Below are 12,918 nucleotides of genomic sequence, written 5' to 3' on the forward strand. Positions count from 1 at the left end.
AAAGGCCAATGGTGCAACTTGGTTAGGGTGGGGTGGCGAAAACTATAACGCTAACGTCGTTACAGTAGGCCTTTCGTTAAAACTTTCACTGACATGCTGGTTCAAAAGCGAGCGCATGTTGATCTTAAAGGAGATTATGTCATTTCCGCTCGTAGAAAAACACATGAGAAAACTGTCAAGGCCTTCACAACTTTGTTCCCGAAACGAAGGCACGGACTTCTTGTGTAGTCGGCCGCGCATGCCGCAAGCGCCGTAAAACGTCCTGACTTTGGCCTGCGAAACCATCGGTCATTGGTGTTGCTTGTAAAAATTTGTTCACATTCGGCAGTCTCCACTGCCACACCGAACCATTCGTTCAGAAGCTTCCTTCATTTCGGCACGCAGTTAAAACGCTGCTGTGAAGGAGCGCCCGAAGATGTTTGGGCCCGGAGCACACATGGCGATGAAGCACAACATTACCGTTGTCAGATGAGCCGTATTGCACGACCATGAGGGAAAAGCTAACTACAGTACCCCCCTCTGTTAGGAGATTAGGAGTGGCGCTGCTGACTGAAGTGGCGGCTCTTCTATCAACATGCTTGCGCGCCCATAAAAACTGAAACAAAGGTCACTCTCGAACAAGTGCGTAATAAAACTGTCGGCACGCCGTAGCCTCCCTGATTTTTCCATCGTTTTGCCGTAACTGGCGGTACACATTTCGTGCAAGTATACTATTCGATATTCGATTTGATGTTCGATATTTTTGGACACTATTCGGCACTATTTGATTCGAATTCGATTCGAGGTGAAATTTTACTATTAGCACACCCCTAAATTAAAGCAATGTTCAGTAATAACTACACACGTGGCGCTAAAAATTTCTCCCTTATATCTCGGGATATCGTGGAATGAAATCTGGAATGCTTGCAATAGATATATGGAACAATATCGAATTTTTCGTGCTTTGCTTCCATGCAAGATCATCCAGAAGAGCTTTTTCGTAATTCTTTCCACCAGCACATCCGGGTTTGTAATTGCTCTTGCGGTAAGTACCCCCTAACAGGTTCTGCCCTTTCGAGCTCGTGAGTGCTAGGGTACCAATTCGAATCTCTTGCGTGCTTCTTTGAAAATGTTATGTCATTAATAAAAAGCATGCCTCCTAGTCGGAGCAGCCGCAATTCGGTTTTAATGTGCACAGCTGTCGGTAGCGGGCCCGTTGATGACGGCCCTGGCGTCGGAGGGCCCACTGTGAAGCGGTTACGTCGTATTACTTGTCCTCCCCTCACTTTGCAGGGTCACTAGGTTACATAAAAAAAAATCGCAGTTTGCGAAGCAGTGAATGCGATACCAAGAAATTGAATTGTTATACGAAGTAAGGCTAGCAGCTAATTGTTTTGGGTTCGATATCGTGTAACTCAACAAAACGCTGGTTTAAGGGAACATGGTCGCTGTAGTGACCGAAGCGCTTTTCGTGCTGTCAGTTCTCTTAACACAAAGTGAGCATTGAGAGCACAGCAAGTTTACAAGCCGTCTCCCGATGCCTTGAGATAGCGTGCACGCCATCGGCTGCGCTCTTCGAGCATCGCAGCCCCCGCCTCCTCTGGTGTCCCTGCATGCTCCTTACGAAAGACGGGCAGGACATTTCCTCTCTTGTTTGATCAGCAATCGACGGCAGGCGCGTCGCACGCGGGGTGATGTTATCGCATACACCCTCTGTGCGATGGAGCTGGCCACCTTGCTTCATCTCTGCATCGCCAAAATTTGTGACGTCATCATGACGTCATACACTGTGACGCCACGTGACGACGTCATCACATGACATCGTCGCTTTGGGAGCAAAAAAAAAAAAGAGCTGGCTTTCGCCTCCCAGTCGTCTTAGGCGAATGCATAAGATACCCTAAGAGTTTTTTTTTTTTCTTTTTGCACTGAACCCTAGAGGGCACTAGGGGGTTTTCGACGTACAAATGGAATGTCCTGGCCATAAACAGCTTCGCTGTAAAATGAAAACGAAGTTTGTTAAATTATGTAGTCCCCCGTTGAACGCATTTTCGGACACTTTTGCGGAAGCTAGGCTTTAAGCTGCTCTCCATCTGCCAGGCACCCCGCTGATAGTACAACGATAGTCTGGAAGCACTGCGAGAATGCTCTTGCTACAGCACAGAGAGGCTTCAGAAAGAGGGAAGGGAGTGTCGGGGGAGGTTGGCTTTTTGAGGCTAGCTAAGTGACGTCATGTTACGCCCAGCAGTACAATCGATTGAGAAGAAAAGAACCTGGCTCTCACCTTGGAGTCGTCTTAGGGGAATGCATTAGGTAACGTGTGACTCTAGAATTGAGGCACTGTTGTACGTCGCGGCGTTTGTCAACCAAGTCTGCTGATAACTGCATAGACGTATTTAGAGTCTGATTTCATAAAGTACAATTTGATTGCTCCAGTATTCTATTTGCCAGTGTCAAAAATAATAGCTGGAGAGGTTATTTCAGAACACTCAACTGCATGATGCCCTTATCTTTGCAATATCGAGTGAAATAAGAAGCGCTGCTGAAATTTCTCCTGAGGTTTGCAATGAATTGAAATATTTCTAACTGTTCATAAGAGCCCCATAATAATTATTGAGGTGCTTGAATGTAAATACAACTTGGTTCTCCAGTGTACTACAAATGTGAAATTAGCTGCTTCAGAGTGCTCCCAGATGCAAAAGTACCTGCTCCAAACGGAAATTCTTGCTGCTCCAAAGTGGTCCAATATGAAAATTTTGCTGCTCCGAAAATTGCTCCAAATCAGAAGTCCTCGGTAGCATCACTGTTAAATGTACCTTTTCTCAAAATCCAAAAAACAGTACGACCGTGAAATTTGGCACCGTTATTCAACATGGTATTGTTATTAATCTGAACCTATAAAAATAGGCTCCTGCATTTATCTCACAAAAAAAAAGAATATTGTCCTCACTTGTCATGTGCCGTGAGTGAGACTCTCCAATTAATCTTTTTCTTTCTTGATCATAAATTGAACAGTTTTTCAAAGTTTTAGCTTCAGACTATTTGGAAGGGATTTAGGTATAACTGAGAAAATTTGAGCACGATCGGTTGGATAGTTTTCCAGAAAAGGTACATCAACTTGGAAAATTTTCAAAAAACTGAGTGTAAGAAAAGCATGATTTTATGTTTAAGAACATGCGCAAACGTGCTCACGACGTACAGCAATACTTACGCTAAAAAAAGCATTTTGGTGGGAAAATCTGCTATCAAAAATATGAAAATGGTAGGAAGTGAATATATTCAACTGATATAGCCATAGTTATTTTAAAAATGCATGCACGCAGAAACAGTGATGGAAAAGAGCCTGTGTATCCGTTAGGAGACGCGATCTTTGGTGCCATTTTTAAAGGGCTTGGAGCATCCAAACGTGCTCGCTAATGTATCATTTTGCTCCTCAGAGTGTTTATTATTTTTTAGTAATGAAATCAAAAAATCGCTTTTTTGGTCGATCTACCTTACCATACCCCCTTAAGTGCTTCCATGATGGCCAGATTGCTTGCTACTGTGGGAACGGCTTGTTGCTGCAAAGTACTGCACCATTTGCCTATCCTTGCCACTTTTAACACACCAAATCCTAATGCTACGCTACCACAACACAGTCTAGCTGCTTGCTGTTACTGAGCTTAAAAGAGTACATAACGGAACAATGTAAACAAATTGAAGAGAGCAATTCAAAGAGAAAGATACGATTGGTGGAGGACATCAAGAAAATAAGGAAGAAAGACACAGAAAAAAGTTTTTTAAATGAAATGTAGGAAGAGCTTTGTGTAGACATTGAATGAAAATATGAAAGAAATACACAGAAAAAATTTTTTTTAAATAAAGTGTAGGAAGAGCTTTGTGTAAACATTGAATATGTGTTGGAGGATGAAGGTAGATCAGCTTTACATCACTTACCTGCAGGTTCAGTTACTCATGCAAAATGAGGTAGATTAGAGATCATTGGGAAGAGCCTTTGTCCTACGGTGGGCATAGAATAGACCTTATGCGAAATCTGCTGCCATCTAGCAGCCGCCGTGCGCATTTCCACCATATTGAAGGCCAAGAGTGCTCTGCATGTGCACACACGGAGCGTACGTATCGACGTGTGGTGGCTGATAGGAACGGCAGTGTCGACATATTTTCATGTGTTCGTGTTGCTCAGAATGAGGAAATTGGGTTGCTGCAGAATGTTTTGCTGGAAACTAAACTCCATGTTATTAGATTTCCTCGCGGCCGACGAGAAGCGGCATATCATTCCGTTGCTCTGTCTACTGCCTGCGACTAATGCCATGTTTACGTTCGCCGTTCTTAATAGATGCGGTATGTGACAGCATCGGCACTCATCAGAGAACTCTCTTTCTGCGATGCCTCAACGAGACAGTTTACGCGCCCTGTGTGGTGACAAACCGTCTTCGTGTACGAGCTTCAAAGCTGCATCGCGGCTACTCGCACGTGCCTGCGCTGCTGTTGACACCATTACTTCGTTTTTTACATTGTGATAACAATTACATGGTAGAGAGGTAGCTCGTGCATGTCTTCGATTCTCAGCGAACGGATCACTTGTGCAGCGTGTTGTTTGTAGTTTGTTTTCGATTGTGGAGCAATGTTTAGTGGGATGGGAGTAACAAGGTAACATTTGGTGGGATGCTTCACGCATATTGCTTCACTATGCGTATTTTTCAAGCATTTCATGTGCTATCACTGCCAAAATCAGAGAGGGGCTCGGATGGCCTGACCCCCCTCCCACCTACTTTTCTTTTTATTTATACCCCAAGAAGAGCACATATCCGGTTCTACCAGAAGCTGATCCACCTTCGGAAAAACTATCAACCCCCGTGTGCTATGAAATGTTAAAAGATGCAAAAAAATTTTGTTCCAGCAAATGTGTTACATTTGACTGTGGGTGCGCTATCATTGGTTACACGCTCAAATGGATTCGCAAGTGTTTAGTCAGTGACACAAAACTGCCTTGCTGCTACGGGTTCAAATTGTAAGGCGCCAGCTGACCTCGAAAGCGACGATGTGAACACAAATATTTTTGTCGTAGCGTGTTATTTACGAGCACATGTCGGAAGGATGTTCAATAGAATACCAGCTAATCGGCACCTACTTCTTGGAGCAACTAACACTTTTCCTGTTCACTTTTGACATGCGTGAGAACCCAAACCTTTTTTACATTTTAATTGTGCATTAATTCTATGCATAACATATGCCGGTGACTACAAAAGCGAAATGTTTCTTGTTTCAAAAATAAAAAAACAGGATAACATTTTATTTAAAATTAGATGCACAATACATCAGGTCGTGTAGGCTGTCCTTTATGAAATAAGCTTTGAAACGGGTCAACAGCTCTTTCTTACCGTCATCGCTGCCTAGCCGTGTTGCGCGCTAAAGCCTCCTCACAACCATCCTACACTACACGCATGGCATTCAGATAGCTAACAACGCTTTATTTACTACACTGAAAACAGACAAAATTTATAACCTAGCGCAAAGCTTCATTCCGAACGACGACAGGCTAACATGTAACTCGGTGACAAACTTGTACCTTCGTTCTCGTTGTGAGGCAGTTCTTTACACGTAACAACTTGGAAATGCTGGTGACGTGTACAGGCTCTTACACATTCATCTGATATTTTTATGCCCCGATTGCCCACTATCAAAGCACATACCAGCAAGAAGTTATAGCACCAACAGCAATACAATTCAGACACAAGCCTTCAACATGGCGCGGAATCGGTAGCTTTGTCAAACCTCGGACAAATGACAGCAGTTTTGCATAAGATCTATTGGCTGAGGATGATGATGATAAGAAAGATGCAAAAGTATATTTTAAATATTATAGAACCATAGCCTGAAAGGTGCCCTGCAACATTTTTTGAACATTGCTGATCTGCAGTGATGGCTCCTGTGTACATGCGAGCCAAATATTATTGCACCACATGTAGCAGGGAATTAACAATTTCATATCAGATACAGCCAAAAATCACTTGGTCTTTCCTTGGCAATGTTGTCACCAATTACCGTATTTTCTTGCATATGACCTGCACCTGTAACTTTAACTCTACAGAAAAAAATGCACATAACCCCTGCATATAACATGCACCCCCACTTTTTAAGCTCATATTTCTGTTTTTTGGTGCGGGTTATATGCCAGAAAATACGGTATGCAGCAACTGGGCCCAAGAGGTATTCACTGATCTTATGAACGGTCAGCTAGTGAATGTTCTTGGAGACCACATGCTGCATTGTGTAGTTACCGCAGTTGCCACATGCTGACATTGTACGCACCTGAACAATAAGTAGCAGCCAAAATATTCAAAGAAAAAAATGAAAGGCCATGCACAAGGTCATGATATGTGGCGACATAATTTTTGGCTTCCCATCGCCGCCTTCTCATCCAGCGAACTTGCGAACAAGGCTCTAACAGGGGTTAGTTGGTATGACTTCATTGCTGTCTGCGCTGCTAGGTATTGACGAAGAACACAAAGAGAAATGCACTCACAGGGTGATGTGCATCACACTGCAGGTGTCTCTCTCTTTCTGCGCTCCTCGTCAATACCTGGCAGTGCAGATAGCGGTGAAGTTTCCAGTATATTCTTGCAAAGAAAGAGGGGAGAAAGCGCTTTGCTTGTGCAGTGGCTCCGCTTATACTTGATACATTCAAAATAATTTTGTGGAAGGGTATCTTTGCGGCAACGTGCATTTGTAAGTTCATTCTATGATAATCCTAGAAAGGTGTTACAGGGTCCCTTTAATATATCACATCACTAAACTCCTCTTCAATATAATACAGAAAAGGCTAGAACCATACATGTTAGTGAAGACCAGCAGACCATACATGGGAAGACCGATAGTGATACAGCAAGCAGGGTGCAAAAAGGGCATGCTGCGAGGGACTAAATGAGATGGTTGATGGAAACTTCCAAAAAATGCAGAAAACATGGTATCTTTGTTTCGTTGACTGTAGCATTGACGTGATAGCTGCGCCAAACTTCACCGAGAAGTGAAGCCTGTTTCATCCTGCTACATTTTAGTAAAAATCTCTTAACTTGCGCTGAGCATGTGCCAAGGCGTCGTTTTTATGGTCTTTCAGAGGAAAAGATGGCAGACACTAGAGGTTCATATTTATGTTACCACTGTAATTTCGAATGGTCATGGAAGAAAATTCAGCAGATCTCACGCATTGTGGGAATCAGTTTCTTGCGAAGCAGTTGGGCAGTAGCAACCTATGCCCAGTGATTCCACTCCTGCGCCAAAGTGCGCCAAATTGCATTTACTGCTACATCGTGATAAAATCGACTTAAGTTGCGCCAAACTGCGCCAGAGCCTTGGGTTTGGCTGTGTCTATCGCCCGCAATCGCTCTGCCAGCGCGTCAAAATATGTGAAGCATGATCTTGAGGCCACCAAAGTTACAACCATGGAGAAAAGATTATTCCATAAACGAAACAGTGCTTGCATGTGCGTCCTGATTACTTCAGCCATGGCGCCATGCACAGTACCGATGCAGCTTCTGTTAACCCCTTAACTGCTTTGGACGAGCAGAGCTCGTCCTGCCCAAACTGTCCCCAAACTGCTTTGGATGAGCAGAGCTCGTCCTAGCGGAATAGGTACTCCCCTCTAGCGTTCAGGGCAAGAGGCGCTCTTCTACAGCTTAGATTGCGTGTAATCCACCAGATGGCAGCATTTACTTGGCAGTTTATTTTTCTCCTGCGGAAAGAGCGCGGTTTTTGTATGAAAAGATGGCTTGCGGTGGCGGGCACCTATGCATAACTGGCTCGTCAACACGAAAAGAGGCTTTTCGTTTTCGTCATCTTATTCGAGTGATGATCATTCGGATACAGATGTTTATCTTGTGTCCGGAAGTGAAGACAGCGAAGGCGGTGAATTGAGCATCTCCTCCGGTGATGATGAAAACAGCTCGGAAGCGAACATCGCGAGTGCTCGCCAGTGGATCCTGCTTGATGCGGGCAATCCTCCTGTGAAGCCTCCTCGCTTTCCATTCTTGGTCATTCCAGGCAAGACTTTCAACTTGTCATTGCCAGATGACCTTATGGAATATATTCAACAGTTTCTTCAAATGTGCTTCGTTTGCTCTCGGAAGCGAGGAGAAAACGGGAAAAAATTGAGAAAGGAAACTCGCTTTTGGGGCAGGAGCTGCAACAGGCCCCCTTGCGTTATTCCGTGTTTTGATTTGACTAAGTATGTGGTACAAATATTTTTTTAACATCGACTAGCTATTTTTTAGTACAATCAGATTCGAAATCAGCAATAAAAAAAATAGGCACTTTTGGTTGGGAAATTTTCAAAAAAATAAAGCACTTAAGGGGTTAAGCAAGTTGGCTCGACAGCAAAGCGCGCTCTTGCAGAGCCTCGTGACTTCGAGGCCAATCGGTGACGATCAGGTGCGACTGCGATTCGTCGGCTGACGTCGTATGTTGCAGAAACGCTGCTCGTAGCTCGTTGCAAGCGGCGCACGGCATGTTATTAAGGCAATCTTTAGTGATAACTACATGCGTGCCGCTAAAATGTTTGTCACTTCTGTTTCTGCAAATTTCGGAACGAAATTGGGGAGACTTAGCAAGACATACATAGTACAAAATGGAATTTTACGCCCATAGAACAGCAACGCGAACGGTGGGAACACGCAGACACTTGTCAAATACTTTCTCCTTGAATCTCCATCCAGATGAGGTCTTTCTTACTTACTTCCACCAGCACGTCCAAATATGTATCTATCGCGCTTGCCGTAAAAAAAGAAGAGATGGCTGATCCCTCTGTCATAGGAATCAGTATAACATGAAAGTGAAACGTGTCGTCACAGAAGTAGTTGGTTGTTTATTGTGCATTGGTATATGAGAGCTCGTACAATGTCTACTGTTGTTTGGCAGATATAGCACCGCTTTATGTGGACACACTCACATTGACGCCTAGTGGCACGTCTCCGTACCGACCACTAACGCCCATGATCATGATTTAACCTTCGCGGTAGCTGAAGTTCTTAACATATACGTAGACACTGCATATGGTGAATCCCGCGCTAATATGGCATCAACAAGCACATAATAAACACTGATACTCCATATGCACTCCTTCAAAGCGTTGTCAAACGCGAAGAGAAACGCTACGTGCGTCGTGTCTTCCCTCTAGCCTGGCGGTTAATTTTCACAGGGCGAGCAGGGAATGCGGTGTGACAGCCAGACGATCGTCAGAGAGCTACTTTTAGATATGGATGGATGCTATGAGCGAGGCTTGGGCTAAAGCCACCACCTCGCGGTGTGTTGAAGTGTTGACGAAAATACACTTCTCTTGGAAACGCGCCGAATGGGCCGTTTGTAGCAAAGGCGCTTTTTTTTTTTTTCCGAGCCTGATGGCACACATGTCAACGCCCCGTTAGAAAGGGAACGCTCATAGCATCCATCCATCCAATAGCACTGTGAAAGTAAGTGTGAAAGATAAAAGGTGCGTTCATGTAGCCTCCGTTGTGTGTTTGGCGGTAGCTCAGTGGGCTAAACGACCGCCAGTCATCGTAGCGGACCGAGAGGTCATTGGTTCAACTCCTGTGAACGGAACTTTTTCTTATTGTTTTTTTCTTTGCCATCTGATGACATTCATTTTGCTGACATATTTCCCTGACGAAATGCGTCATGAAGGTCTTGGTGGACACCGGCATAAAAGACTTTCGTGTTAAAAAAAAAAAAGAATTCCGTTCCTTTGGACAATGTGAGTGGGAGGATCCACATATAAATCTCTTGGTTGCTTTTCTTTAAAATGTGATCTGATTAATAAAGGCGGGTTGTCTCCTGGTCGGAGCAGCCGCTATTCTGTTTTAATATGCACAGCTCTCAGTAGTGGGCCCGTTGCTCTCTGCCGGCCCTGGCATCAGAAGGCCCACTGTCGGAAGGTCAGCTTGAGTTAGATCCGGTGCTGGAAGAGAAACTTGTGCCAGTTGGTGGTTCATCATTGTGAAGGAAAAACAACGCAGTGCCTGTGTCGTGTCTTCCTTGGTCCTCGTCCGTATTTAGCGCTGTTTTTCCTACACAATAGATTGGGCGGCATTCGCAGAAACTGCGCCTTTCATAGCCGAGCGATGACGTCACCATGCGTCGCCTAGCAACGCGTTGGAGGAAAGAAAAGATGAGAAGAGAAGTGGAGAGGAAGAGGTAGAGAATAAGTAAATAAAACAAAATAGGACTTCTTGGCGAGGCAGGATTCCAACCCGGGTATCCACGGTCCGAAAGCCAGTGTCGTAACCACTCGGCTATCCAGGCACGCTGACAGAAGAAGAATTCATGGCAACCATATGATTGCATTGCTATGGGCAAGAGAACAATAACAAGATAGAAAGAGAAAAAAGAAAGACAAAAAAAAAGAAAAACAGAGAGAAAGAGGAACAAACAGAAAGAAAGATAAACCTGTGCTGGTGAGAAGGAGGGGAAATGGTGAAGCATAGCATAGCCTGGTATACTGTAGTATAGTTTTCCAAGGGCGTGGGAAAGGGAAGTGAGGAGGAAGGGAGAGGGTAGAGCAGGGCATAGCCCTGTATTATATGGTATAGCAGGGTGTTGGGAAAGGAGGAGGAGGGAAGAGCATGAAGCATAGCATAGCCTTGTATGATATAGTTTAGCAAGGGATGGGAAAGGGCAGTGTGGGTAAGGAGGGAAGTGAGGATGATGAGGAGAGAAAGGAGGAATGGAGGGGGTGAAACATAGCATAGCCTTGTATAGTGTAGTATGTCAAGGGGTGGGGAAGGGATGTGAGGGTTAGGAGGAGGGGAACGCCACCAGCTCCGCTGTTTCCAGAGTCTTGGCACCACTATTGCATAGATGCCCTAACTTTTTTCTCTGTGAGATTTGCAACCAATCGATATATGTGTCTAGCCATTCATAACAGCCCTAGAATAATTATTCTGATGTCAAAATGTTAATGCAACATGCTTCTCCGACGTACTCCAGAGTCTGAAATGACCTGCTCCAGGGTACTCCCAGATGCAAAATTACCTGCTCTAAAGTGCTCCATAATGGCAATTTTTGCTCCTCCAAAGTGCTTCAAAACAAAAATTTTGCTGATCCAAAAATTGCTACAAATCAGAAGTCCTCAGTAGCATCACTGTGCCAGATTTTTCGCTTTTGAGCCAAGTGTTACAAGGTGGTTCGACATCTTCTTGTAAATTGAGTAGTTGTGGGCATATCGTGTGCTTACCAGGCACGCCGAGCACACTGGCATGTTAAGTGTAGCTCATGGTGTGACGCAACGTCAGCAGTCACGTTAGAGCAGAGACATCAGTTTCATCGCGACGAAGTGCACACTACAGGCTTATGATGTGCATACATAGGCGCATTCGCGCTACACTTGTCTATAGCTCGATGAGTCATAGATATATGTAATGTTTGTTATATTGGCATAAAAGTGGTTAGCCGACACTGCTGCTCCAATTGGCGTTGTCCTGACATGAGACTTGTATCTGTAGTATAATAGTAAAATTTATAGGGGTTACTTTGTAACGAACAGATCCGCGCGTGCGAAACTGCCCCGTCTTTGGATCACACAGCGCACTAGAGGAGTGTAGTTACTCGCTACTAGTGCTACGCAGCAGCCCTAACAGTCAGAGCTGTGACCCCCTATCCCGCGGTTCGCGTAAGTTGCGACCGCGGCGGGTTTCAGGCCAGTGGTAACAGAGACGAGTTCTTTGCTTGACACAGTTTATTGTGCCAAAAGCGCCACCAACGCAATAAAAATACAGATAAAACGAAGCGGCGGAGAAGTTCCGCACGACAACGTGAAACAACAACAAAATGGGAAGCACACGAGATTTAGAGCGATAAGGCTCGACTCACCTCTCGTGGCTTCGCAGTCCGGCCCTGAGGCAGTAAGTTCCTCACAATAGACCGGGCGTTGCGCAGGGGGTGATGGCGTCTGGGTGGCTCTCGACTCGATCAAGCTGTGGTCGTCACTGCTGCTCGAGTTGAAAGACAAGGCGGTCCCCAAGAAAGCCGCGCGCGTCTCTTGGGGTCTGGAGAGGAGTCTCTCCAGAAAAGTGCAAGGAGGGAAAACGGGGCATCTCGACTTCGGCCAGGGCGCGAAGGGCTGCGGGAGCGGCACATGCCCTCTCCCATGCAACCCCCCCTCGCCACTGCGTGTACAAACGTAGCGCGAAGTTGAGGTGCCGCCGCGTTGAAGACAATGGGTTGCGTGTGCAACCCCACAAATTTAAAATATCTTTCCGAAAACTGCTGTATACTCAAGTAGAAAAAAAAACCATACTAACGTGTTTTGTGACCAGACTGGAAATGAAACTGAGAGGCAGCACTTTGCGCATTATTGTTGATTTTCTCCTTTCTGACTTATTTTCATTCCAACAAAAGTGAAACATGCACAACAAAGAAAATGCCTATGTTCAGAAATGTTTCGTGGTGTTGCACTTTACTCATTGTTGACGTTTTCTTGCAAAGTAATAAATTCTTTCTACCTCTCTATTGACCTAGTCGATGGAGGAAGATGAAGCACTGGCACTGGATCTGCAACGTATGCCTGCCCGCAATGGCCTCAACCAACCACGTTTCACTTGGTCTCCACAGGAGAGGGCATTGCTTAACCCAGGTACTTGCTGTTGTGTCCATTCTTTTTAGCCAAGCACTTATCAACTGTTTGTAGTGTTCTACCCTACAGTGACAGCATTTCCTTTTTGTCATGTTCAGTCTTATTTTGCTTTCATTTTTGGTGTACAGAGGCTATGAATCAGTTGATATGGTTCAACGGAAGTCACACATAGTGTTGGGGCATGCTTTCATTTTCTCTTTTATGGTAGTTTGATTTTGCTTCCTTTTATGCTGTATTTTTTAGTTCTGTGCAATTTTTTCTACTGAATTATGGGTACTGCAATAAAACCTCATTAATACGTAGCCGAGGGGAATGCGCCA

General features: G+C 44.8%; 1 protein-coding gene across 1 annotated transcript in view; it reads left to right on the forward strand.

Moving 5' to 3' along the window:
* LOC119404746 (cyclin-D1-binding protein 1 homolog) overlaps positions 1–12,918 on the forward strand; it is a 70,345-nt gene that overhangs the window by 23,696 nt on the left and 33,731 nt on the right. Inside the window, exon 7 of the mRNA XM_037671415.2 lies at positions 12,484–12,598. Coding sequence (XP_037527343.1) covers positions 12,484–12,598 — 115 coding nt within the window. The remainder of the gene's footprint in view (positions 1–12,483; positions 12,599–12,918) is intronic.

The sequence above is a fragment of the Rhipicephalus sanguineus genome, chromosome 1, assembly GCF_013339695.2.
Source record: "Rhipicephalus sanguineus isolate Rsan-2018 chromosome 1, BIME_Rsan_1.4, whole genome shotgun sequence".
NCBI lineage: Eukaryota > Metazoa > Arthropoda > Arachnida > Ixodida > Ixodidae > Rhipicephalus > Rhipicephalus sanguineus.